Source organism: Anguilla rostrata, chromosome 1 (assembly GCF_018555375.3).
Source record: "Anguilla rostrata isolate EN2019 chromosome 1, ASM1855537v3, whole genome shotgun sequence".
Lineage (NCBI taxonomy): Eukaryota > Metazoa > Chordata > Actinopteri > Anguilliformes > Anguillidae > Anguilla > Anguilla rostrata.
The window spans coordinates 50532393-50559546 of NC_057933.1; the positions used below are offsets into that span (position 1 = coordinate 50532393).

General features: G+C 40.7%; 2 protein-coding genes and 1 long non-coding RNA gene across 5 annotated transcripts; 1 reads left to right on the plus strand and 2 right to left on the minus strand.

Annotated features, from left to right (window-relative positions):
- On the plus strand, positions 1–13963 carry sybu (syntabulin (syntaxin-interacting)). 2 transcript variants are annotated; one of them, XM_064340933.1, is made up of 8 exons: positions 1–169; positions 6047–6102; positions 6546–6732; positions 7378–7560; positions 9751–9850; positions 10140–10298; positions 11842–11997; positions 12211–13963. In XM_064340933.1, the coding sequence occupies exons 2-8, from the start codon at positions 6079–6081 to the stop codon at positions 13295–13297; spliced, it is 1896 nt and encodes a 631-aa protein (XP_064197003.1). In that variant the 5' UTR covers positions 1–169; positions 6047–6078; the 3' UTR covers positions 13298–13963. The 2 variants fall into 2 exon arrangements, with proteins under 2 accessions (XP_064197003.1, XP_064197013.1); XM_064340943.1 differs by lacking the exons at positions 1–169; positions 6047–6102; positions 6546–6732; positions 7378–7560 and adding an exon at positions 8072–8281.
- LOC135257818 (uncharacterized) lies at positions 6965–7842 on the minus strand. The gene is made up of 2 exons (XR_010330779.1): positions 7725–7842; positions 6965–7580 (listed from the first exon to the last, which is right to left on the minus strand). It is a non-coding gene; the product is annotated as an uncharacterized LOC135257818 (long non-coding RNA).
- ebag9 (estrogen receptor binding site associated antigen 9) lies at positions 13525–26972 on the minus strand. 2 transcript variants are annotated; one of them, XM_064340956.1, is made up of 7 exons: positions 26817–26972; positions 25973–26071; positions 25600–25678; positions 25033–25191; positions 24528–24635; positions 23969–24060; positions 13525–19249 (listed from the first exon to the last, which is right to left on the minus strand). In XM_064340956.1, exons 1-7 carry the CDS (start codon positions 26849–26851, stop codon positions 19132–19134), a joined length of 690 nt encoding a protein of 229 aa, XP_064197026.1. In that variant the 5' UTR covers positions 26852–26972; the 3' UTR covers positions 13525–19131. The 2 variants fall into 2 exon arrangements, with proteins under 2 accessions (XP_064197026.1, XP_064197035.1); XM_064340965.1 differs by having other exon boundaries at positions 26597–26911.
- Positions 26973–27154: the final 182 nt, after the last annotated feature.

Sequence of the window (27154 nt, forward strand, 5' to 3'; positions counted from 1 at the left end):
TAGACTGCCCATTGTGAAATGTGCATCTCATAGGCTTAGACACACATCACGCCTACACTACTCACGTTATTAATTGTTTAAAAAGTGGACACGAAGGACAGCTGTGCAGCCTATCGATTACCTAGCTGGAAGGAATATCCATCCATCCATCCATCCAATAATCCGGCAAGTACGTATATTTATAAATATTCAGACGTTGCTATAAAATGTAATAAAAAAGATGAAAATTAAATTAGAACATGGAAACTAGCAATTCATATAATCTCCATTTTGGTAGGCTACTGTTTTTGTCCGTGCGTGCTTGAACACTAGCCTACACACGAAATAGGCTGTAGATGTAGCCTAGCAATGTATCAATGCGTGGGAACCAGCTGCTGCTGGATTTGGTTACCCTGATTCGCGTAATGAAAAAAAAAGAATGACATTGTTGGTGCTGCGGCGTGCCCTGTATGTTGTTTACAATTTGCACAGTTAAGGTGGGGCTGGTTGAAACGCTGGGTAAGTTGAAGTGCTTAACAGCCTTCTTCCAAGGGCACAAATATGATTCGCAGCGGCACATTATCGATGTAGGTCCCATCCTGGTTTTGAATACTTGCTCGGATTTGAGGTAATGATCGTTTCTAAAACGGAAGGTTTTTCCTTTAAGCTTTAATTTTTTGACATATGCCATCAGTGTTTTGCTTACTAACTAATCGTGGACAAACTGTGCTACCCCTGTTTACACATGATGGAACTGTATTAGCCTATGTCTTTAAACTATTTTTTTTAGTATGCGGCTATGCTTCATAGTTATATGTGGTTTTATGTGGTAAACCAGTAGCCTTTTATGTGCCGTTTTGTTTTTTCTTGAAAATATTAGGGGTACTATTATTACGGACCTTGTTTTTGGAATGTGTCATTATGCTCAGATTGACATTCGAGACCCTGTAAACACGTATTGTGTAATCAACATTCAAACAAGTAAACAAAACAACAGTAAAAACAACAGCAGCATCAACAACATATTTCAGTGATGTGCATTGCTTCTGTCAATACAAATAATAGGTCAGTTAATCATGCATTTTGTACATTTAGTACCACAATTTATTGAAATAGACTGTAGGGATATTAAAAACCTGTCTTAACATATTAATTTATATATGAACATGACTTTATATCATAAATTGTCAATAAATTATTATTTCGTTTTCTTCAGGCATAATGTGATGTACTTTTTTTTTTACCCCAAAAGGTTTTAACAGAAGTGCTCAAGTGAGATCATTTATGTTACGTATTAACAATTCAGTCTGATTATAAACTGTGGTAAACTCACTTTAGCTACTTTACCTTCTTCTAGCACACAGTTTTTACATTTCAACAATTAGGGGCACCCAATCATGACTGAAATGAGATGTAGCTAAGTCATGACTCAGCGGTAGTAGGCTACACTTTAAACCCAAATTACAGAACAACAAGAAGCACAAATATGCTGAAACAAAATCAAAGTTTTTAATAATTAACGAGACTGGCATGCATAGCTCTTGAGCACTCAGGGCTGAGCTGAATTATAGATTAGTCATAAATAACTGATGATGCCTTAATCAGCACTATACCTTTTTGTTAAAGAATTGAAATGAATATGTTAGAGTTAGCCCACTTTTTATTTTTTCAAGGGGAACATAAAGGATAACTTATAACCAGTGACAACAGAGAGTACGTTACTAAAATCAATGAAACATCCAATAGTCCGCTCGTGTGTTCAAGTGGTGAAATGCATTGTCTGTCTTGGAATGGCTTCGATAAGTTTTATTTTTACTGTACAGATAGGTGCACGTTTTCACATTTCGATGCAGAGAACACAAAATGCAGTGAAAACAGCATGTTTTAATGTCATGAATGAATTATGAGAATGATGGACTTTCTGGTTCAACACACCACTTTACGATTATTGCATCATCTATGGGGGTCCTCAGTCTTCAATAAATAATGTCTGTTATGAGCATAGTAGCTCATGAGAGTGTTTAGTGGAGTTATATAACTGTACCTATAAACTTCACTAAACTGTCCAGGGTGTATTCCTGCCTCTTGTCCAATGCATGCTGGGATAGGCACCAATACTTCCCGCGACCATGACCAGGAATAAGCAGGGACAGATAATGGATTGATGGATAAGCCTCACTGGCTTTGAGACTCAGACACAAGTCATTATGAATGAATTCAAGAATCACACATTTAAGGGTGGCATCAACAAAGCCGAAGAATCATTGCATAACACGGTACAAGAGAACACATGGCATGGGAGTACTAGTGGAACGCATGAATGACTTCCATGCGGTGCAAGCATGCATGCTATCATGCAGCTGTTAAAGACTATGGCCAATATTCAATCCAACCACAATATGGCTAATCCATAACCTAAATGTTAATCTTTATTTTACTTTCAAATCATCATTAGTATTTTGCCAGTCTAAAAATTTAAAAAGAATATAAGAAATGGGAAGCAACAAAAATAAAATGTCTGTGTAATTTCTGTTATTCATATTGACAGTGCTTTGTAGTAAGACTGAATCTTCCAGAATACTTGACATCAATTATAAAGCAATGGGATTGATGAACATTATAAAATAGCATTCCAAATATTAGACAGTAAGCTGACCTTGGCTGCTCTGCTATATTGTGCTTTGGGAGCAGTGCTGAGACAGCGAATGGGTCACCTGACACTTTAAGGGACTACCAATGAATGCTGAAGAACTGATGTATTGGGGCTGCCATGATTCTTCTTGTACACTCGCCAAATCTACAGCGTTCTAGAAATGTTTCACATACAAAGCAACTGTTCAAGTCCTAAAGCTGTCAGTGCTTTGAGGTCTGATGTTTCTGAAGTCTGGGTATGACATTCACAGAACACTGGGGACAGGGGGTGTTTTGGCGTGAATGAGGCATTGTGCACTTGTCAGCTGCATCTTGTGGCTGTATTATGTCACCAAGCATGTTTGTGACAGGAGAGATAATTAGTCTGACTGTCCAGTGGACAAAGTGCTGTAACCCACACAGAGAAAATGCTTCATTGGACAAACCTAAAATTTTACTTCCATTTGTTACACCTATATTTTTTTAGGTTTTCTCAATTAAAAAAATATTTTGTTCATTCCAATTAACCTAAAAATTTTCAAATGAGAACACCTAAACAATATAGGTGTAACAAATTGAAGTAAAAATGATAGGTTTATCCGAAGAAGCATTTTTTTCAGTGCACTTGTAATCCACAGGGGACAGAAGCAGATAGAACATGCACAATGACAAAACACCTGCTCAAGGCAGCACTACATTTTAGACCAGGATAGACACAGGTACCAGAGAAAGACAGCTCCAAAAGATTCAGGGACAGACACGCATTCCCACTGGCATAGAATCAGCCACTGGGGAACCTCATGTGATGCAGACTGGTCACAGCTCAGCTCATACATGTGGCACACAAGATACAAACCAAATTAAGATGTTATATGTACCTGATCATTAAAGGGGTCACATTTACCAGAAAAGTACTGTATTATCTTTGTTAAAAAATTGTGCTGTTCAGTCATATGTACCAACAATCAGACACTTCCCCTTACATCAGACAATATTGTCAGTACGAGGGTATGATATTGTTCATATGTCAAATATGAACATTTACTGGTAATTAAACACCAGATTACATCATTTCATAGTTCGCAGCTAATGATAACAGTCGTTGTGTTGGCTTAAAATTACTTAGATTGAAAACACAAAGATCCAAACCCAGATCCTGGGAGTGGCTCTGTTGTTGTAGCCTCAAGAAAACGTATTAATGTTTAATGCTGCAAGGAATATCTATCCGTATAAAGAGATAATGTGAATAAAAATATGCGCTGCAGTATGTTTATTAAGAAAACTAATGGTTTAGAATTTTCAGCCCCATGCAGCTGGTCATGTGGCAGCCTTGGCTACTTTACAAGTAGCCATTAGCTTGGAATAAATGTTAACATGGCCCCCTTTTAATAAATTTCCATAATGCAGATGGAAACTGCAGAAATCCTGTATATGTAATAGGCTCATCCAGTCAATGTTGTTCATACTCCACTCTCCTCTGTTGCTAAGTCTGTTGCTAGGCAGAGCCAAGGCTTCTGCTGCTCTGCAGAGCCTAATAATCTGATTCCACTCTGAAACAGACAGTAACAAAAGGAAAGTGACTGCACTAAAGTAATGGGATTTTCAATGACCTATTTTTCTGATGGCTTGTGAAATATGTCACCACGTACATCATGTGCATAATAAAAAGAAATGACTGGCATAATGTAGTTCAATAGTTTATAAAGTTGAACAAAACATCTGATGATCTTAAATTTTATTTGCTAATTTGGTATGAGTCAGGAAGAAAATTCAGTTTCAAGTGATAACTGAAACATTACTGTGAAGTTTTAAAGTTTACCAATAAAACGAAGACTGATATACAATATACACAACTTTGTGCTAGTGTTTACTTAATGTTGAGTCTCATATTGTCATAATGCGAAATAATTTTTCATGGTACAGTTCTTCTCAGGATTTCTAGTGAAATACAGCAGTGGGTGGCGGTGTAGTATAATGGGTAAGATGCAGGTCTTGTAACCTAAAGGTTACATTGTACCCTGCATTGCTTCAGTATATTTCCAGTTGTGTAACTGGATGCCATGTAAATGCTATGTAGAAAGTTGTGTATGCCTGTAATGTAATGTGAAGAAAATAAAGCAGTATGTGCGGTGACCTATACCTCAGAATGCAGCAAAATATAGCCTACACATAGAAAGATATAATGTGCAAGTCAAGGATAAGACACAAGTTTTTTGGAAGGCCACTGATGATGGTGAAATATTTAGTAGTACTGTGTGCCTCAAGTAAAGATAACATCTGCTAAAAGATAATTCAGTGAAGCGAGCAAGCAAACCTTGGGGAGGTTCTGACATCATTCTTATAAAAAAGTCAGTTTATATAATCAGCCCCCTCCCAACTGATGCAAAGGAGGAGAAAGTAATCATGCATGATTGCACACACACACACACACACACACACACACACACACAGAAAAGTGAATTACACATATGAATGATTTGATTACAAATCTAAAATTATGGAGTACATAATAAAAAAATAAAAAATAAAAATAATAACTCGAACTGTGAAATTTAGCTACAAGCGAATCTTTGGTGACATTTGGGACACAAAAACTGTCCTATGCTGATTTTAGTCAAATTAAGGTACCAAAACTGACATGAGGTATGTTTGAAGAAATTAGTGATAAAAAAGATAACACGATGGAATCAAAACAGCCACAATTAATTACAAACAGAGAAGGAAAGACCAAATTAAATATTACATTTTCCTCCCATACGCATTCTGCTTTGTTAATGCTCTGTATTTCAAACGAGGTTTTGGAATTCTTCAGGGTTTAAAAACATGTAAAAACAAACTGAACAGCCTGAGCCTTGAATTTTCTCAAATAAGGTGCATCTCCAAATGTACGAAAAATAGAGAATGGTTGTTATAGGCCTACCCATAATTTTCATTTAGACGTAACATTTGCAACCTTGAAACTAAATTACCCAAACTAATAGGCTACTGCCAGATTTAGATACCATGAGCCACCAAATAAACTCCGGGCAACTGTTGCTGTAGCGCTACAACGTGCTCGTGGCGTTACACTCTAAAATAATTTAGGCGACGTTTTTCGTCAGATTTATGAAAGGTAACGTGTCATGTGTTACACTGTGAATGGGAATATCAGTGAAAACTGAATTTTATGAATAAATATAGCCTAATTAACATTAGGTCACGAGCTATCACAATGGATAACCTGGGCAGCTCCCTACCAGTCAGTAATGGCAGTTATTATATTAATTAGGCTACCGTTAACTGTGATTAACAATATGACCACGGGCAAGCAAACTGAATTCTAGTAGATTCGACTGACGACCGCTTCAGATATCTAGCGTTAATAGCCCAATCCATGTTTTGTTCTACTTATTTCCAAAGATGCCACAAATGTCTGACCTTGCTTTTCTCTTGACAGGTCTGCGACAAATAATTCCTGTTTCAAGCAGAATGGGTCCTTTCCAGGATTATCAGGTCGGTTTCTACTCCTTTGACTATACTGTGTGGCTACCTAGCAAATGTTAAAGTGTTGCTAATGCATTCCTCGCTTGTCAGTTAATGTTTGCTGCGCTCCCTCGTTCACTTGCACACAATGTACAGTAGCTACGTACACGTGTTACATTCAGTGGGCTAATCTAGCTGACCTATAATTATGCGTGTTTGCTTCGGAACGCACATCTTTATAGGATTTAAGTTAAATATTCGGATATTTTAGCATAAACGGGTTTGTCTAATGACAGTTACCCAGCTGCTTCGCAGTTTGGGTATCAATGTAGCTACGGAAGGATTGCCACAGTGCACTGCTGGATATATAGTGATCCCAGAGCAGACGTCAGATATTGTAGGCTAGTTCTTTTGGCATTAGTCTAGGTAGTTTCTTATTTACATGTGACAGTGTCCGATTTGGTGGTTTCCAGGAGCACAAGGCGTCAGAGAAGGAGAGCGCCCGCAGTCGCATCCCCCGTCCAGTCTTCCGCTCTTGCAGACCCAAATTGAACGGATTGCCACTGTCAGATTCACCATTTTCCGAAGAGGAGAGCAGAGACTGCGACCTCAGCTCTGATCATTCCAAAAGAACCATTAGCACAAACAGTTTTTGCTCAGGTGCGGTAATGTATACGTGTTGAACATTAATTTTCTCAGTCAGTAGGCTACTAATGAAAGTATGGGGAGACCAAGAGAGTGGAGTAATCGTATACGTCACTAACAGGCCGATTACATAATCTGGTTCTCGGCTGTGATTTGAGTGATTGCAACAGTGGCCTACATCCCGTTATGTAAACTTGGTTGGTTGCTTTTGCTACTTCTTTCCCCCGAGAGAAACGAATGATATGTATTTGAAATTCTTCATAAAATTCTTCATGTATTTTTACACTTCAAGCAGTTTTAAACATTATTTACTGCAGTATAACGTTGCTAAAATTGAGTTACGGAAACTACTGCTTTTACGAAAGAGGTTTTAATATGTAATTTAACATCCTGATAACAGAATAAATGTTTAACTTCAACCACGACCACCATTAGTTCTTCCATTCCAGAAAAAATTACCTTGGTGTTCTTTGTTTCTTTTTTAAACAAAGGTATGCTGTAGCCTACTACCATGAACTGATTCAAGACAATGTCTTATAATAGCGTTTGATTTCCGAACATGGTCGTTATTGGATACGTTATCTGACAGATAGCAGGAAGAACTTTGCCTTTGGACTGATGTGCCTGTTTTTCATGCTGTCTGGTGCACAAATTGCACAGATGACACCGGGTGTCCCAGCAGCCAGCCCGTATCCCCCTCAGGCTCTGAGAACAGCCCGCTAGCGTCCCCCTCACCCGGCGATCGCAAGGTCAAGGTGAAGAGGGTACGCGTCGTAATGGCGGAGTGGAGCGCGCCCCCGTCCAGGCACAAGAGGGAGCAAAGGTCCTCCAAAAAGCTCAAAGGTGAGGAAAAATGCATTCGTCTGCACAGAGAATGGACACACACACAATGCAATGCTTGTTTTATCTCTTTTTGCAGCTCTGAGTTAATGACTTGAGGTTTAATCAGTAAAGCTTTCATTTTGGTAACCGCAGACCACAGACATTTTAAAGAAGGAAAGCATTACTCTTTGAACGTATTTCTCTTGCTGATCGATCAAAGTACGAAGTAGCTGAAGCTGGTGCATATGAACAGCTGACAACATACCACACATGAAGCAGACCTGGCTTTTATTAAGCAGGCGCTTCAGCATGGAAGCAACGCCTCTTGCCTGATTAAGGTCCACAGCACCTGTTTCATCAGCATACTAATTAACACTCTCTACTACCAGAACTTTATTTTGCTTAACAACTGAATGTTTTTCCACACAATTAAAGCAGCTTGTATGAAAAGAGATGATTGAGAAAAACATTAGTTACTACATTTGTCAAAAAACATGTTAATTGGTGTGATAGTGATGTTGGGTACACAGATGCCTGTCCAATTAGTTCAATTGGCTAGCATGGTTTACTTTTCCCCCCACTGGTGGTGGGTGTCCTCCAGCAGTCAAACTCACCAGTTTGGGGAAATTTTTGTTTAGCAGTGTTTCTGTGGTTGTTTGACACATATTGCACGAATAGTCACTATAATATAATATAATATAATATAATATGGTTCTTTCAAGCAGAAACAAGTACCGCTCATGTAAGTAGTTTAAGTTTTCTTTATTATTACTGCTGAGGAAACTTAATTGATTTTCTGCTAACAAATCTTGTGTGCCTTGTGGAAAATGCATGAAATATGGGATTTGCAGACAGGCTGTTACTTGGTAGAGTAAAGCTGTCTTTTCTTAATAGTTGTTATTGTAAATAAATTCAGTGAAGCAGTACATCAAATTGAACTGTCAAACAAACAAAAAAGAGCAATTCCCAGTCCTAGTTTTTGGGAATGGCAGTATCATTTAGACTTAAAATATCTGATTTGATATTGTGATATTATGTACAAGTCTGGATGCTCTGAAAGTTTATGAATCCCTAGTGCATAGCCATGGTAGTGTGCTTAACCTTCAGCTTCCTTCATGAAACCAGAAAGCTACATTTTTATCTCCTTCAATAGCACAGTATTTATGGAGGTATAGCTGGCCAACTCATTAGATCCTTTTAGGAACTCCACTCCATGGTGGAACCGAGCCAGTTGTTGTGTACTGGGTACAAAGTTTTGCAAATGAACAGGCATTCAGTACAAATTATTGTCCAGTAGAATAAAGGCAGTTGATAGTCAGTGGTCTATATGAGATGCATCTCTCTCCATTGTGTTTTTCTCACTTATTTCACTGCGTCTCTTGAGTCAACCCTGATAAATCTAATGGAATATGATTAGAACATGAAAGCAAGACAACAAAACTAGAACTGGGTCTTTTGTATACTGGCTACAGATTTCGGGCCAGAGCAGGTCTGAGAACAGCACAAATATCCAATCCAATCAGTCATTGAGCAGATAAGGATTTCTGTTGAACTACTGATTTCGCTGTTCATGTCTGCATGCCAAAAATTGTTTAAATGAATTGCAACCGCAAATGCGTGCTATGCAACTGTTTCTACTCTTAGGGTCCTATAATGCTGTTCTTTCAACATTAGACGTTTGTTCAGTGTTTGAACATTCTGAGGAGTAATTGGAGGGCTAGAGGGAGGGGTGGAGACGGCAGAATCCTTTGCCCTGGTCAAATCAGGCAGGTGTTGAGTGAAAAAGTTCCCACAGTTGTGCGGAGGATGAGGCGTCGCATGCCTCAGGCAGTCTCCCAGTATGCAGGAGAGCGCGTTAAGTCATGGAAAGTCTGTAACCCGATATCGGCAGGACGGAGCGCTATGAACCGGCCACCGACACCTCGCTCTCAAAACACACGCAACTGGAAGCTGGAGCGAGCGCTCTTGTGCGGCACACAGCCTCCTTGCAGGGGATAGTTTTCTTACTGAGCTGTGGCCTCCAGGATGTGAAGGCACGGGTGGAAATGTTGAGAAGATACATGGCTCAGGAGGGTGCATTTCAGAGGGTGGCAGACGCGGAATGTAAGCAGTGTGTGCCAGAGTGTGTGGACGTTGCCTGGTTACAGGATGGCGTGAGGAGGGGTTCTGGGTCCTGGGTAAATGGTAGCTGTCTGTGTGCTTGTTCTGCAGGCAGCGAGGCAGACTTCAGCTCCTCCAGCAGCGCAGGCAGCATCAAGACCCGGGAGGCCCTGTCCAGCTCTACAGGGAAGAAGTCCTCATTCTCACGCAGGTATGGCAGGTTATCTGATCCTGGTGGCCTGTGTGCTGGGAGAAGCAACCCTGCTCCTTGCATGAAAATGCTTCTCTCAGCTTTTTGTTCTGTGTGTTACTGAAAGCATCCATCCAACCTTATCAAACAGACTGGCAAGTTTTTGATAATGCTGGTGATTATGTCTGTAATGCACAGGAAGGATTATACTGCAAATTATCATATGTGGCTAACTAGCATTATTCAACACTGTATCTTTGTAATTATTACTTGAAAATTGTGTTACTGTTAATGTGAATTTGTCATGCAGCCATAGCGCCTACATCAGGAGCAGCGTCCCAGCACAAAAGGCAGCAGGAAGCCCGGCTGCCCTCCGGGACAAGGAGCTCTACGGCCTGTATCACTCACTCCCCCACACCCCCACTTCCTCCAACAGCAGCAGCAATTCTGGCTCGAGCCCTACCGCCAGGTACCGTAGTGATAACATTGGCGACTGCTTCGCTTTCATGGGGGATTAGGCAGTGTGCCAAGCTGGCATGTTTTTGTCTTCCCTTCTAAATGAGAGGCTTTATAGTCATGGTAGGGTTATGCTAAGAATGAAGGGGTATTGTGTCTTTGTATTTGACCTAAATAATATTTCAGTCTCTGCCGCATACTAATAAATGGAGTGGTGGAGAGGGGGGCAGACACTTCTCTGCTTTGTTTTGTGGGGATAGGAAATGCTCATGAATATTTCATACACACTCGGTATCTCTGCTTCCCTCTGATGTGTGCTGTTTCTTTGGTTACGCTCTCCCGTTTCTGTGTAGGTGCTTGGTGTTCATATCAACTGGCCTTGCAATATCAGTAATATCAATCTCCACGCGGGATGCATGAGAAACCAAACGCCCACTCTCCATTTTCTGGATCCCTTCCATGAAAATGATTATGCTCTGCGTTGCCTCCATTTTAGTTTGTCTTTGTTGCTTTGTTGATATCGAATGCAGCCTGTATTTTTATGTAAGCCCTTTTTTGTATTTCAAAATCCATTTGAAGTGGACAGTAATGGTTGTGAAGCAGCATCTGTGCCTCTGTGCTGCTTGCTGTGATTGGGTCGTGATGTCCTTGTTCTTGATCCAACATGCACCTCCTCCTGCCTGCTAGCTTGTTCTATTTCTGGCAGAGATGTCGCACTGACATCAAAGCAAAAACCCAGGTTGCTAGGATATTCTGTGAGCTGTGTCACTTGTCTGCAAGGGCCTAGTCTGAATCGAGACTAATTCATTGCCTGCCCTGCAGAGGGAATAAAACCCATATCTTCTCTAACTACAACAGGACCACGTTTTTCCTTTGAGAATTATAGATGGCCTGAAATCTGGGCTACTTGGTCAGCTTCTTGTCTGGAGCAAATAAGCTACTGTTTGCTGCTTGCTTGAAGCACACAGTCAAACTGGCTTATTTTGTGTGCTGTGCATTAATGTTACCTTCCTTTTGGCAGAGGTCAGAGATTTCACACACCCATTGATTTTACTCTGCACTCCCGCTGGCTTTCACCTTCTGATGGGTTTTAAGTGTCCGCCAGTCAGTAATTCTTGCCTCCACTGACCCATATGCCCTGGAAGTGCAAAATCTGAGATTGTCCAGCCTGTCTGGACAGAGCAATTACTGGATGGATTCCACCAAGGATCTCCCATAGCTGCTTTAAAAGCAGTTGCCCAGGCAGATGAGCTTCATATGACTTGTGAAGACTGGATTTGACTCAGCAATGAATGCATAAACAAATCGGTGTCTGGTGTTCCATTGTAATAAAAGCCGAAAATTGCACTTAGCTATGTCTGTTAGGAGGTGCCATGGGTTTCAATGTGGGAGCAGTAAACTAGAAAGAAATTAGCTAGAGATTTGACTACAAAATATAAACATTATGGCACAAAAGTCTTTAGCTTTCATTTTTATATGAATCATTTTACAAAGAAAGCATCTAAATTTTATTCAGTTTGAGCTGACAAAGTTTTATGTTGAAAATGGTCTTTCAGGAGATCCAAGACCGGACGATATCACTCCTGTGGGGACAACCATGGCATCAAGCCCCCAAACCCGGAGCAGTACCTGACACCCCTTCAGCAGAAGGAAGTGACCATCAGGCACCTGAAAAGCAAGCTGAAGGAGTCTGAGAGCAGAGTCTGTCAAAGGTTTGCTACGTTTCATTTCCACTGGGGGACCGGAAGCAGCTTGTAGCAACCCTTCAATAAAGGAAGTCCGCTAATGTCAGAAAGTCTGTAAGATGAAGCTTTCTGATGGATTACCCTTGTCACTGGTGGACTGGGCACAAGGCTTAGTGTAATTTAATATAAAAAGGCTGTGCACCATATTCTAAATGCCCACATTTTCTTTTCCTTCTGCAGGGACTCTGAGGTGGAAGAGCTGAAGGCACAGCTAGGACGAATGAGGGAGGACTGGATCGAGGAGGAGTGCCACCGCGTGGAGGCGCAGCTGGCCCTGAAGGAAGCCCGCAAGGAGATCAAGCAGCTGAGGCAGGTGGTGGAGACGATGAAGAATAGCCTGATGGAGAAGGACAAGGGCATCCAGAAGTACTTCATCGACATCAACATCCAGAACAAGAAGCTGGAGACGCTGCTGCACAGCATGGAGATGGCCCAGAACGGCTCCCTGCCGGAGGAGCCCACCCTGGACTTCCTCTGCGACTCCGCGCCTGGTAAGCCCATGGCCGAGCTCGGGGACGGCCCGGCGCTGGAGGACCAGGCAGCCGAGAAGATGGCCGACAGCAGCCTACTGGCCGGCGATGAGATGGCCAACCGTTCGGACATCCTGGAACACGTCCTGATGTCGACAGCGGTGGACTCCAGCCAGGAGTGCAAGCCGAAGCTGTGCCCCTTGCAGTCCAGCCTGCTGCAGAGTTCGGTGGAAACGATCCCCACCTTGCCCATCAGTGAACGACAGATCGCCATGCAAGATAAGTCCATCCAGACAGACTTCATCTCTGAGACCCCTGACCTGGAAAACCTTCTGCTTCAGCTACTGAAACTTCAGACCAAGGGAAACAGTGCCCCGAACCCCAGTCTCCCTGAGCATCCCATGTTGAAGAGCCCAGATGTACCTGAAGCAGCAAACCTGACTCCACCTGACCCTTCAGCCACCGTCCTACTCGCTTCTGAAGGCGATTCGGGCCAGTGTTCAGAGCCCATGGAGGGCGACGGCTTCATTGAGGAGCTGGATTTCTGCATGAAAACGTCTGTGAATGACGTAGGTAAACAGCAGTGCACCGCACTAGTGGAGAAGCGATACTGGAGCAACAGCTTCCTGGTGGATCTGGTGGCCTTGGCTGCTCCAATGGTGCCCACCGTGGCCTGGCTGTATTCCACCCACAGGGGCCAGGGGGCGCCGGTGTACAACATCGGAGCTCTGATCCGAGGCTGCTGCGTTGTAGGCCTGCACTCCCTCCGCCAAGTCTCCTTGGGCTCAGTTGTGTAACATGTTCTCACTGCATGCAAAGACTGACAGAGAAAAAGAACCTAAAGAGTTAGGAATCGTTAGCGTGTTTTCTACACTTGTGTATAGATATATATTTTCGTTGTCACCCTGTAAGTTATTAATTTGCACTGTGTACAGTTGCCATCGGTTGAGGAAAAATGTTGAATGAAAGGGAATTATTTTCTGTTGTGGTTTCCCTCCCCAGGATTCAGTTGTTGAAGTCTTGATTTGTTTAAACTGATCATTTGGGTAGGTGGTTGTGTTGTAACTAAATGATGTTTGCTGCTTTAATTTATTTATTCCCCTGCTTTTTAAAATTGTATTTTTATGAGGGGTGGGGGAGGGGAGAACAGATGATCAAGAGATGAACATGAGTTTGTTGCAGTAGAATTTAAGGTTTATATGGAGTTGTATCTTGTTTGTTTAAAAAAATTACTAAACCTTCAGCCAAAGCTTTAAAGACCTTCACTGTTTGTGTTTAGTGAAGATGTATTTTCTCTGTGTTAGAGCTTTTTATGTTACAGTTCTGTGTTAACTTGTTCATGTGAAAAAAGTTAATGCTACAGCACATTTGACACTTGTTATGTGCCTGAATCATGTGCAATACCATTTTATTATTTACTTGAGATGTCATAATATATTTATTATTAAAGCATGATAGTCGCAGTCCGGCTTCTGTTTTTTTTCTTTTTGAAAAGTGCCCCTTAAGCAGTATCAGATGTTCATAAAATGTTTTTCTTTGTTTATTCTAACTGGCTGTCAGGGTTCAGAAACACACCCATTTTAATTTATATTTAGGCTTTTAGCAGATGCTCTTATCCATAGTGACTTGCATAAGTGCATACAAAAAGGTTTAGGCAATCATGAGCCAATGGAAATCCATTAGGGTTACAAATGATAGGAGCAGTTAATGTTAATTACTTTAATGTATGAAATAAACCTACAACATAAAGCACCATAATAGATGCAGGAGGGATTCTGGGAATGCAGCATTTCAAGTAGCAAATTATCCTGAAGAAGTAAGGAAAGGATGAATTTTGAGTATGTAGAACAGTAGCTTAAAGTGGTTTTTTGCAGTAGGCGCATAAAAGACATCTTGTTATCCAGGAATACACCAACACTGTTGGCAACTGGGATGAGGATACCTTTGTGTTGCCGAGGGTGATAGACAGATCCTCAAGGAATGTGGATTTAGCTTGGACATCAAGCACCTAATTTTTGGCAAGACTGAGTTTGAAATGGAGACAGTTCAGCCATGTCAAAGTATGACGTTAAGCTAATGCGTGCGCACTGATAGGAGTGGTCAAAATGGTATGAAGTTAATCACTTTTAGGCATTGTCTGAGAGAGCGATTTCTTTCAGGGTTCCCAAAAGGACCTACACCAAATGTAGCAGAGAGATCACGTAGGATTAGTACAGAGAACAGGGATGTTGTTTTTGCAGAACTGAGAACCTGTGTTACAGAGGATAGCCAGACTGATTTGGGTAAAGAAGGTTGTTCTGATTTAAGTAGTTTGTAGTTTTGGTGATTACAACCCTTTCAAGAGAAGGTAGAGAGGATACCAGTTGACAGTTAATTGGGTTGCAAATTGCACATTTTGATGAAGGTTCATCCAACAGGTTGCTCTGCATTTGGTACTTTAACCGATAACTGATATCTTTAATAATGATTAACAAATGGAATCAAATAATTAAAAAAAAACTATTTATGTCGGGATAAGTGAGGAGTTTCAATGGTTGATGCACTTTTGTTCTGTACTCAGAATGCCAAACATTAAATTAGGTTGTTAGCTATTAAAACTGCTGGATTTGGAAATTGTCATAATTTAAACAAATTCTCAATTCCCCGACAGATGTGTAGGCTCATACACTGGAAGGCTGTTGCACTGAATGCCTAAAAGCAAACACATTTATCAGCAGGTGGACATCCTTCTTAAAACTCATTCTCACTACAATGACCAAAGAGGGTGGGGCGCAGAATGGATAGGCAGTGCTGACAGTAGCTGGCAGCCCTGCAGGTGCAATGTAGTGCAGTGCATAATTGATTGTAGTGTAACATTGGGACAGAGGGCTTCAGACATATTGGTATGCCCCCTCTGATAGTGAAAGGACTCCTCTGGTTAGACAAGACAGCAAGTCTGCAGACTGGTGGCTGCCAACATATAATTTGGTGATGTGTGCATGTTTATGCTCTCTCAAACTGAAGTTTAAGTGACAAGACAGTCCTACAAATAGGCAGGGTGTTTTGCCTCGACTGCACAAAAAACCAGCTGGGTTACAGGCTACAGAATTCCAAGATGCAATGAGGACTTCACACCCCTGAGGTGCCAGTTAAACTGTAATGAGAATTCCAAGTCACCTTAGATGAGAGTGGACACTACACAGCTGCAGGCTGCTGAACAAATTTCACCAACAGTCATGTCCAGCCCAATCCCAGCATGCCCCTAGGCATCTTGTTCCATCAATTTTCATTTAGCATTTTCTCAGTGGCATGGTATCCCTCTCCATGTTTTGACTGCCAACACCTCTAAAGCAAAAATCTGTTTAAAACTATTCTTATCCAGTTTGAAGTGAGCTCTTATTTATACCCTTAGAGAAAAGCCACACTGAAGTAACCCTCACTGCTTTCAACTTTCTCATCTTACTTAAGAGTTTCAAATTAATATCATAACGGAACAAATATACCATAATTTGAATCATGTCTGTGGTCATTTGTCATTAACTAGGCCATATTAGCAAAAAGTGGGGGATTAATTACCTTCCGTGGATGGGATGGTCTGAGCGCTTCTATCATTCAAAAAATGTAAATGGCTCCAACTTCACACTTTCCCCTTCTAAATAGATTTTGTATGTCCACTCTAATAAAACACTGAGAACAAATACATTTTTTTCTTGGCCCAAGTTCTGACTACAATGAGTTATTACAGTGTAGTACTGAGGAACACAACACAAAAACTCAAAACATGGCCAGTGGACACAGAGACACAGACAAAGTGACTGTAACATGAAATATCTCCTCACTATAAAAATAACTACAAAAGTTGACGTATGCATGCCAATCATTCCAAGCACATACTGTACATTCAAAGAGGAAGCACTATAAGCGGGGCTTGTTTGAGAGCGGAATATCACTCCAGTCTGCTTTGTTCCCTTTCACCGTTCTCCAAGCACAAACAAGCCTTTTCCATTTAACTGGGTCAGCCATTGTGTCAAAGAGGGATGTTCTGGTGGCAGACAGTGATTATGACGTCAAGCTTTCAGGATCAAAATGTGCCGATTATCGAGGCAACCAGTCTGACCTGGGATTTAAAAGGCAGCGGTCGAAAAATATGATTACACTAAATTTATTTCAGACACACAAATAATGTGATCGCTTGTACAAATAGAAAGTCTAGCCTATCTGAGGTAAAATGGCTTGTAGAAGGGTACAGCAACTGTGACATACAAGTTTCAAACTGATGTCCAGTGGGTTCAGAGCTGAACACTTGTAACTGCATTGCTGCCAAGAAATCAGACCTATTGGTTAACAAAGCAATATAATATCAGAAAATTAAAACTGCAACAGGGCCATGCACATTCTACAAATTAACGGGCATTTCTTTCCTCCAGTTTTAGGAGAAAATTATTTATTTCTGTATATGAAGGACTAAAGGGACACTAATAGCATCCACGTTAAGAAGAAGCAAGGAACGACATTACGAAAACCTCTGAAATATAATCAGTACCCCGGCCACTGAAGTTCTGCCAAAACAACCAGTGAAGCTGCTGAGCAGTATTTTGATGTTTCATAATGTCCTGCTAATACTAATGCTAACAAATCACGAGCCTGTAGAAAGATTTTAAGTTCTGCCTTTAAGACTGCCCATTGGGTGTTCAGCTGGATGACCTGCACCACACAACACCCCCACATACACACACCGGAATGAGACTCTAGACATTTATTGCCTATGTCATACAGGGGATGTGCAAAATAATGAAATATTCTTGATGAGCACACAATTAACCATGCAACTTTCACCACCTAATTAAATATGACAGAAACCAGCCATTCTGCATTGCAAAGAAAAAAATCAATGTAAATATATCAAAAAAGGCATGAAAATGGTCAAAATGTCAATTTCTTACAACCATCATATCCCTGGCCCAAAGTTCCTGTTTACACACTGCATGCACTGGACAATACTATCAATAGGTCAATAATGTATAAACCAAAGTTTTAAAATGTTTTATATATTTCTCATTTGTTAATTGCATCAGCCTGCTCTATAGATTGCTCTCTTGGCAATACAGTCGATATTTTAAAATGCAGTAAGACTGCTACACAAACGATTCCCTCTGTGACTCCCCCCCCCCCCTCCCCCCCCAAAAAAGAAAACCCTCACAAGAAGAAACTAAGGTGAGCATCTTGCAGCCAAAAAGTATTTTTACAGAACATCCAATGTACTGTGAGACAAGATGGTTTTTTTTGGTGACAGAAGCATAATCATTCCAGGTCAGACTGCTCACTCATATGAAATCAGTGTTCAAAAATGACAGCTCTCCTGCAACAATTTTTTTCTGAAGCTGTAATTACCCCAGGTTTCCATGACAATATGACATGCCAATCTGGTCTCATAAATTATGCCCAGTATGGACCAGAATAAACTGCCCACCCTCCTCTCCCTCTTGAATGATGCTTAGATACAAAGCTACAATGCTTTAACATCAACTGACAAGCACCATTGTTCTATAGCACAGATGCAAACCGGTTAGCGTATCTTCTGTGGGAGTCTCTGTACCAGCCTCCGTTTCTCAAGTGCTGCATAAGATCACTTGTACCAGGACAGATGCACACTCAAACATATCAATGCTAGTGGACATGTTCTTCCCTTAACAGCAGATATTGTAACATTCAGTCATCAAATCCCTGCTGCAAGAGGTCCAATCATAGATATAGGATTCATTCATCGTATGTGCAATACTAAATGCAGAGTCAGTGTTAATGTTTAGTTTTAATTGATTCTTCAACGAAAAAAACGATCATTTTAGTGAAAATAACAGCTACTATTAAGAGCATTAGGAATATGAATAAGAGCAAGAATCTTACAGAGTACCACCTGCATGATGTTAAGACATGCCCTTCCAAGAGCATCTAGTTTGATTATTAAAAGTAGAATTTGCTTTGGGATCCCAAAATAAACTCACCTGTCCTTTAAAGATACTGTTGGAAGAGTTGGACTCTGTACCCACATCCACATTTAGCAGTAACTACAGTGAACCTCAGAACAGCCACTTTCATTTACATCAATGGTCCTTGTTTGTACTATGCAAATTCAGTGTTTGGAGTCACACACAGACTGATGAAAGTATTGTGACAAATCTTGAATGAAGACCCTCCACCCCGCCCCCCACCAAAAAAAAAAACAAAAAACAAAAAACAAAAAAAAGAACCAAGCTACTGGAGAATGAATTCAGCAGTTTAAGAATATCACCCTCTGCTGTGCAGTTTCACCTTATTACACAAAACTTCCCAGTTCTCCAAATGTTCATTTGTAATTCTATTTACAATAGTTCCTGCAACCTGATTCAGCAGAGGGGAAAAAATAATTTAGCATATTTTTCATATTTTTTGTTGTTATTTAAAAAAAAAAAAAAAAAACAGACCTACAGAATGATTCACAGACACCAGACGGATATTTTGAATGGCTGCTGGTGGACTTACACCAGGAAATTGAAAATGAATGGGTTAACTTTGGAAAGGGAGGGGGGAAAAAAACTGTTATGAAAATGGTGACTGTGTGGAAGGATGTCCAGCTTTTTCCTGGCATATGTCGTTGCCCAGGGCTCCTTCTACGTTACGAAAGCTTAACGGCAATCTTCTGTTCTTTTTTCGTCAGTCTCTGAGCTTCTTTCTCCAGTTTCTTCCTCTGCTGCTCCATGGCTCGTTTCTCCCTCTCAGCCAGCTTCTGCTGCCTGTTTCAGAAAGAGCACAAAACAGCCGTCAGAAATACCCCAGTTTTCCAGAGTAACTCAGAGTATCTTGAAGGTACAAAGGTTCCCCCCCTCCCCCCCCCCCTTTCAGCAAAGGATTATACAGTAATCTGTACCTGTGCCCTATACCAAATGCATTAGGTCTACAAAACAAGCTGGAAAAGAATTTTCTGGACTTGTGGTGCATATCAATGAGAGGTTGTCTCGACACATCGTTCAACAAGCTTCAACAAGACATGCTTGCCACAGGGGGCTGAGATGAGAATAATTTTGAGGTTTTCATTTAATCCTGTGAAAAAAAGCTTACTCAGAAACTATATTTAGTGTGTCCTATTATCCCATGCAGTTTGTCCCTGCCACCTACAATTCCAGACTAGCAACATAACATGCAGCATTAGTATATAATTTATTAGTAGCATCAGTTAATGCTTTGTAAACTGAGATTCAGGGCACCCTGGGAAGATTCAAAGCCACAAATTGTTCTCATCATTGTTTCAGGATACCCAAAAGCAGGGCTGCCCAATCCCTGTTCCTGAAGATCTAATATCCTGTAGGTTTTCACTCCAACCCCAGCAAAACACACCTCATTCAACAGCTAGAGATCTCGCTGAGCTGCTAATTGGCAGAATCAGGGGTGCCAAATTAGGGTTGAAATGAAAACCTACAGGATGGTAAATCTCTAGGGACAGGGTTCGACAGCCCTGCCCAAAATCAAGTGCAAGTTAGGAACACTGTGACTGAACCTGTACTTCTCCGACCTTTTCACCTAATATTGAAGACAGCTCACTGTTTTATTAGAGGTCATCATTACAAACACATGACAAATTCCTTAAGTGGACCACTTCAAACCAAATAACTGCAGTCGCTGCCCAGACATGCATGGTAAAACGTTTTACTCAAAACTAACGCCACACACTTCGGTTTGGTGGCATGAGTGTTGATGAACACTCATGTATTGCATCACACTGAACTCCTTTCGAATCCTTCTGTGCCAGGAAATCCACTCAGAGTTTGTGCCCTGTGCTTCCCAGAATCAGTCAGAGTCTGTCTAGCTTTGGCCAAAGCAATATTTCTCTGATGAGACATATCTGAGAGATCAGGGGAAAACCAGGGGTTCTCTTTCCCTTTTATCTCATCCCTTTTATTTATTCACGACTGCTTGAATGTGCATTTTAAAATAAAGCCAAGCAGTATGAACATCTGGGATAAGATCTGTTAAAAGTCACATGTAAATCATGAAGAAATGCCTATTCGTAAAGGTTCTTAAAATTTATTTTAAAAATTAAGTGGGCCATTTCAGTATTCCTGAAACACACTATGATACAATGGTCACTGAAGTCATTGGGGAACACAAAACCCGCTGGGTCTTTGTGAGGAGTGTTGGTTAGAATCAAACCAGTAAGAGTAGAATTATCTGGTAATTTTGTTTTAAGTTGTGTATAAAACTAACAAATTGGGAGAGATTGAGAGAGTTACACATGCATTTGAATGGATCAGAAAGAGGAGTTAAACGATCATGAATTAAATTGGGATCGTTTAACTCCTCTTTCTGATCCATTCAAATGCATGTGTAATTTCTTGTTATTAAACTCAGCCAATAAATAACACAAGGAAGAAATCTCATCTCTTGAAGCCTTATGACAAGTCTTATGACAGCCTAATATTGTGAAATATTAGGCTAGAAGGCAAGCTAGCAAACTTGATTCATAACTAAATAAACTGATTAGCTACCAATCAAGGAGATTAGCTTGCCTTACATAAAACCAATAGGTAGCCTCATCAAAACATACAGGATTACTTTTCTAGAAATCAGACTACAAGTCTGATCTTATCATTTAGTAACTGCCTTTAGCTAGAGCCCAAAAAGCTTGTCAGCCACATTGATAATGATCATCTTGAAGTATGCTGTCTAATGGTAATTCATTACTTTGGTTTGCTATTGCCAACTTCCTTTCTTTTGGCTAAGAAGTGAGGATGCCAGCGCTTTATGAGAGTAGGTTGCTTGCTTGCAGGCTCTCACTGGGACTGTACTATTGAACATTAGTTGCAGCAAAATTTGAGAGGCTTTGGTCAGGCCCCTAAATTTGACTGTCGCAGTGAATCTGTTGACAAACGATGACTTAGCCCAAACATAATTCGCAATTTAAAATGAAGATTTTGAAGACATGACCACAATCTGATGAGCTGAATTTCTCTCACTGTATTTAAATCTCTGTTAGCTACAGATTCACCATGGTTACTTAACAATACATGACTGAATAAAGATGCCTACTAGACCTTTAATGCTGATGAAACGACACTTACTTATGTAATAATGTAAATAAGCTATTTATGCTCAGTATACCTTCATAAAGCAAAATGTTTTATTTTTTGCCATTACGTAAGACAAGAAGGTCCTCACGCTTGATTGACCACATGCATGGTACAGTGCACCGTGGTACCACCGTGTAGAATACTGCATAGTGCACTTATGTAACTCCAGCAGTGACACAGAATGTTTAAGTAAGGGTTACGTCATAATCTACGCAACTTGTAACATAAGGCGGATACTGCTCTTCCCAAGAACCTTCTGGCATACAAATAATATATGTATGCAGGGTGTTAATTTAATGTAAAATCATCTCTCACTGAAATGCTTTTAGCACAATTTTCAGAACAAACACCCTTGTTATAACGTAAGTGGCAATGTCCAATATGGAAAAGCCTAAGTTACAAAGGTGTATGTGGATTCTCAAGCTATTCAGCAATACTGTCTTATGAAGCAGCTGACAAATTAAGGTATCATGTAGCATAAAACTAAATCATGGTAGAATGTCTGCCAAGCAAGGTGTATGCAGCATTAATGTTTTTGTTGCTGTCCCAACATGCTAAGAAAGATGATATGTAATCTTTCTGACGGTAAGCTTACAGACCACCATCGAGTGGAACCTGTACCTTGTTTCTTCTGACAGAAGCATCCATTGTGGATCGTGCATTGGGGCATTACTGGAACATTACAATACAAGTCAATGTGGGTGTTACCCACTCTGAACAGGCTGGGGTCATTCCAACCGCTTATTTCCACTCATTGCATCATTTTCTCGCTCCTTAGCTCCATCCATTGGAGAACACGAGGAAGAGACGAAAGGATGAGATACGAGAACAGAGGAATCAAGGCAAATGAAGCGTCATTCTTAAGTCAAGCATCAGTCTGAAGTGACGTCAATTACAGATGCAGCAGATGTGGACAGCTGGATGCACAGGCGGATCAATTATATGTCACACATTCCAAAAAAAAAAGAAAAGCAAAGGCTGCCCTTGTATATCCTCACTGAAATCTCACCGCTCCTCCACTTAACAGACTGGAACAACCTTAAAGATGGTGGACCTTAATTTATTTCTAGGTCACGCTATGGCTGCATGATATATCAGATTGTGATCTTTCGAAGCGTAATAAGAATAAGAATAAGAATTCCTCATGGAGCGTATAGGTGACCTTCGGTCTTTTTTTCAGTCATACCTGATGCGCTAGTAAGAACCACTAAAAATACATCCCTAATAACTATTGGGTGTTGATAAGACAGACAATCAGCAACGAGCTAGTACATGTGATAATGTGATTTGCTTTTTCCGATTGCAAGAAGGCCTTGCTGGTGATTGGCTGCATGTTCAGCACCCAATTTATATCAGTGTTTTTTTTTCCTCAGAAGCATTTCACATGGCCTCTGATGCATGGATGCATACTACCGCATCAGGTATGACAAAAAAAATAAAATAAAAACAAAAGATCGCCTATGTGCCCCATGGTGGCGGTTACTCAGATTACCCTTAGAAAGACCGTGATTCAATATATCATGCAGCGCTAGCGTGAACCAAAAATTGATAACTCGGAATCCGGAAACCGGGAAATCAAAGACGGATAAAATAAGCGATTGGAATGAACACACTTACACACAGTAAGTGCGTTCTTAAATCCTGTGAAGATTGAGGCCACGCAATGACACAACCTTGCATTATTCAGGGATGGGAGCCATCAAGGACTAGCTTTGTGAGGAAGTTCATCTATGATACTTGTGCAAGCTGGACTGAGAATTTTACTATAATACCCATAAATCAGACATTTTCTAATTAGACTTAAAAATATTTGTGTCATTATACTGTTCAATCAAAGAATGCAATTTTCACAGGAAGGAGCCTTTAATATAGTCCCCAATGAAAAGTGTGCAGTGGTGAAGCAAACCTTTCCATGAAATTATAAAATTCTTTGACATTTTGCAAACTGAAAAGCCTAAGAGTGCTCAAGGACGAGACTGAACCCACACAAAAAAGCCAAGGTCATGCACTGCCACCTACTGGCAAGAAGCAGAAAAACAACTAGACATTTATCATCTGCATGTGCAAGTATAAACAGCACAGGGAAATGGCAATTCCGAATCCAATAATCCAGGGAACATACAAGAGACGCTACATGCATAGCGAGTTTCACTGCCATGCCTATCAAATAGTGAGAGCCAATACATCAACAAGGTCAGCTAAACTGATATACCAAGCACAGAAAAAAAATCCCCATTTATTTGAGGGCACCACCATAGATATACAACTATCAGAATTTCCGTGCTTGTTAAAAGCATGGGTGAATGTACACATCAGGCTCTACTTTACGTATAACCGGCTGTGAGAGAAGAAGGAATGGCAGGAGTGGAGCACGGACGAGTGCAGTACCTCAGCACTTCCTCCGCCTCCCAAGCAGCTTCAGACTCATCCTCCCAGGCATTGGGGTCCTCCTGCCAGGTGTCCATTTCCCCTAGCTCAGCCTGCAGCACAAAGGGAAAGGTGGGGGGCAGGGGGTTGGAGGTGGAGGGTTAATATAGTTCAATCTTAACTGTCCCAAAGATTCCTAGGTGCTCTGTCGCTGTAGACACCCCTTTAACTACATGCTGTAAAGTTTCTAAATATAGCAAGAATAATCACTTTCACTTGTATGTAAAAATGTCCGTTCAACCAACAGTTATTAAAAGGATCTACTATTAATCTAATTGTTGCATTGAACTGCATCTTATTTCTACTTCTGTTATACTTCTCAAATTATTTGATTTTGTTTAATGTGTCAATGAAACTGCAATGTTTCCATATAAAAATTAATTAATGTGCATTCCGTCCCCCCCCACAAGTTCACAGCTGTAAGATATACGAAGTGCTCTGTGCGGTAGTCTCTGGAGGAAAGTCGACTCCAATCTGGTGTGTGATTGGCCCGTCAGGAGGAGCGGGCTGCCGCGCTCACCGACGGCTGGGTGAATGACACATCCTGAGTGGCTGCCAGCCGGCTGGAGAAACCCGAACTTCCGTCCGGAATGGTGAAATTCAGCGGCTCCCTCTTCTTCAGAACAATCTGAGGGAAGGAGAAAGAGAAGGAGGGTGGTCAAGCTCCCTGATCTAGACAATGTTTTCCCCAATTCTTTAACCTTGCTCAAAGGACATAGTGGGGAATGCAGCATGGCAGGAAAAAGGATGTTCGCAAGATGGAAATACATCTGCGAAGAATCAACTTGCTAAAACTTCACAAGGTCACTATCACATTAAAAAAAAAATTATTACATTTAAACGATAACAACTGAAAATGAAATGAGACACACAGGCACAATGGTCCAAAATGGTGGCCTGGTACTAAACAGAAAGCACAACTCATTTCTTTATTGTCAATAGCCGTTTTTTTGTTAGTATGCAGCTTTCAAATTTTGGCACACACTTTGTTCTGAATACAATTATTAACTTAAATTAAGTAATACTTTTTGGGTTTTCCTGATGGTGGGAGCCATGTCCTTGAAGTAATCTGGCTCCTCCTCCTCGGCATCATCCTGAGGGGGTGGAAGGTTGCCATTGCCCCCCTCGATTTTGATACTTGTGGGGGCTTCCTCATCCCAGGAGCTCCACTCCTCAATCTCAGCCTGGGGCAAAATGAGCATAAACATCCAGTGGGATTAGAGTATGACTGAAAAAATCAAAACAAAAACACAAGGAAACATCCACAGCCCCTGTATCTATGATACAGGCTACTTTAGCTCCAATGGAAGATTGAGCTGCATTGTATCTGAATTGAAAAATGAATGACAATCTGTCTGAACAAAATAAGCGATGTCGCTATTGCCCAAGGGAACAAATTGTCTGCAAAAAAATGAAGTGCACTGCATTAACCATTACTGAAAAATCGTACAAACAGAGCAAACAGGTGATGATTAACAAGTGAAAGACGTGCCATCTTTCCTGCAAGCAACGTCAAAACAACGAATCCGTGAAGCTGGTGAAGTATTGCTGATAAAAGAAAGCACAGCATGGGATTGCTGGACCTCACTGACCTGTTTGGGAACCGATGAAAAATCCACTGTAGTTGGCAAAGTTATCTGGTCACCACTTAGCTTTCGCAACCTTCCTGATCTGTGGAATGATACATCACTTACTCAACCAACAATACTCCACAGGACACCTCTTCTTGATCAATATCATTCCAGAATAAATAACTTTGCAGTAAACACAGGTGCATTCTTTATCTTTAAATACCAGCAGTTTTGTACAGCAGGCAAAACCTTAATTTAGCAAGAAACTAAAGTAAATTGCAGATATGCATCGTTCGAATGATCTATAATTCTAGTACAAACAAAACTGAGGCAAGCTTGGAAATAAACCTCCAGCTATACACGATTAAATTGCCCCAACAATCATAACTCTTACCTGCATATCAATCTTTTGAAGAAGGACAGCAAGGTTGCGAGACAAGTGCAGATCTTAAAAAGGCGAAACTGAGAGATGGCCATGGTCGAATATGCACTGCTGCATGAACCAACAGGAAAGGACAGCTAGTAGTGGTTAAACATATGCTTTAACATGTTACATTTTTTTTAAAAAAAGTAGCCAATGTTGACTAATATACTAACATCATTTATTCGAAAATAAAGTTTTTCGTTACAAGCTAGTCTAGCTAAACAATTAGCGACTGTTCGCAAGCGAATATAATTTGTTTATCTGGCAAGCTAGCTATCGATAGCTACAGAGCAATGTAGATAGGTGCCCGATCACAATAACTGCACCAGCTGAGCTGAACTATGACAACTGAGAATAAAGCAACATGAACCAAAATATAAACGCGTGGGTATGTTATGGTTTATAACGCAATCAGACATTTTGTTATTCTGTTCCGCCAACTGGCTGTATCTCTTAAATGTAGCTGGCTAGTTAGGTTAGCAACCAACTAGACACTGACAGATTGTTTGACACGAACACAACGCGAAACTAAGCGCCTTTGCATTACACAATGGTTAAACCAACACCATCAATGAGTCCTGCGAGTATACTCACCGTATAAATCAATACAGAATCGCAGTATTTGCGAGCATCTATTTTGCTACCACTAGCTAGCTACGTTAGCTAACCAGATCCGACACACTTCGACTATTCAACAAGCAACAAATCAAACGGATCTGCACTCCTTAGCCTTCGAGGTAAATAAACTGTCTTCAGTCAAGTTCATGTCTACTGCACCAGCAGTCTGAGCCAGTGGATATTACAAATGTGCTACCTTGCTCCCTTGTCCATTTTCATTTCAGAGAACATCACCCTTTGCACGGGTCTGTGAGTGCCATCTTTACACTGACAAGGAAGCAGAACGTTTGCAGAAGTAGGACCCTTCTATAGAGGTCCGCTGCACTGCCAGATTTTATTAGGGCTCCAAGCACGAAGTGTGCTATGGTAGGAAACAATGTGTTCTTTTACAGTTCAGTGATAGGAACCTGTGGTATTATTATTATTATTATTATTATTATTATTATTATTATCCAGGTGTAAAACTTATTCTGGAGAAAAAACCAAAACAAAATTTCATTTGATTGTAATTTCTGCCCCTCAAATTACCTGAGA

Bases quoted from the DNA above. Each gene is read 5' to 3' on its own strand.
- sybu (XM_064340933.1), top strand. From the start codon at position 6,079: ATGGGTCCTTTCCAGGATTATCAG. The intron at 6,103-6,545 runs GTCGGTTTCTAC...GGTGGTTTCCAG, and splicing joins GTCCTTTCCAGGATTATCAG to GAGCACAAGGCGTCAGAGAA. The intron at 9,851-10,139 runs GTATGGCAGGTT...TTTGTCATGCAG, and splicing joins AAGTCCTCATTCTCACGCAG to CCATAGCGCCTACATCAGGA.
- ebag9 (XM_064340956.1), bottom strand. From the start codon at position 26,851: ATGTTCTCTGAAATGAAAATGGACAAGGGAGCAAG. The intron at 25,679-25,972 runs GTAAGAGTTATG...ATCATTCCACAG, and splicing joins TTCAAAAGATTGATATGCAG to ATCAGGAAGGTTGCGAAAGC. The intron at 24,636-25,032 runs GTATTACTTAAT...TCCTTCCCTCAG, and splicing joins CCATCAGGAAAACCCAAAAA to ATTGTTCTGAAGAAGAGGGA.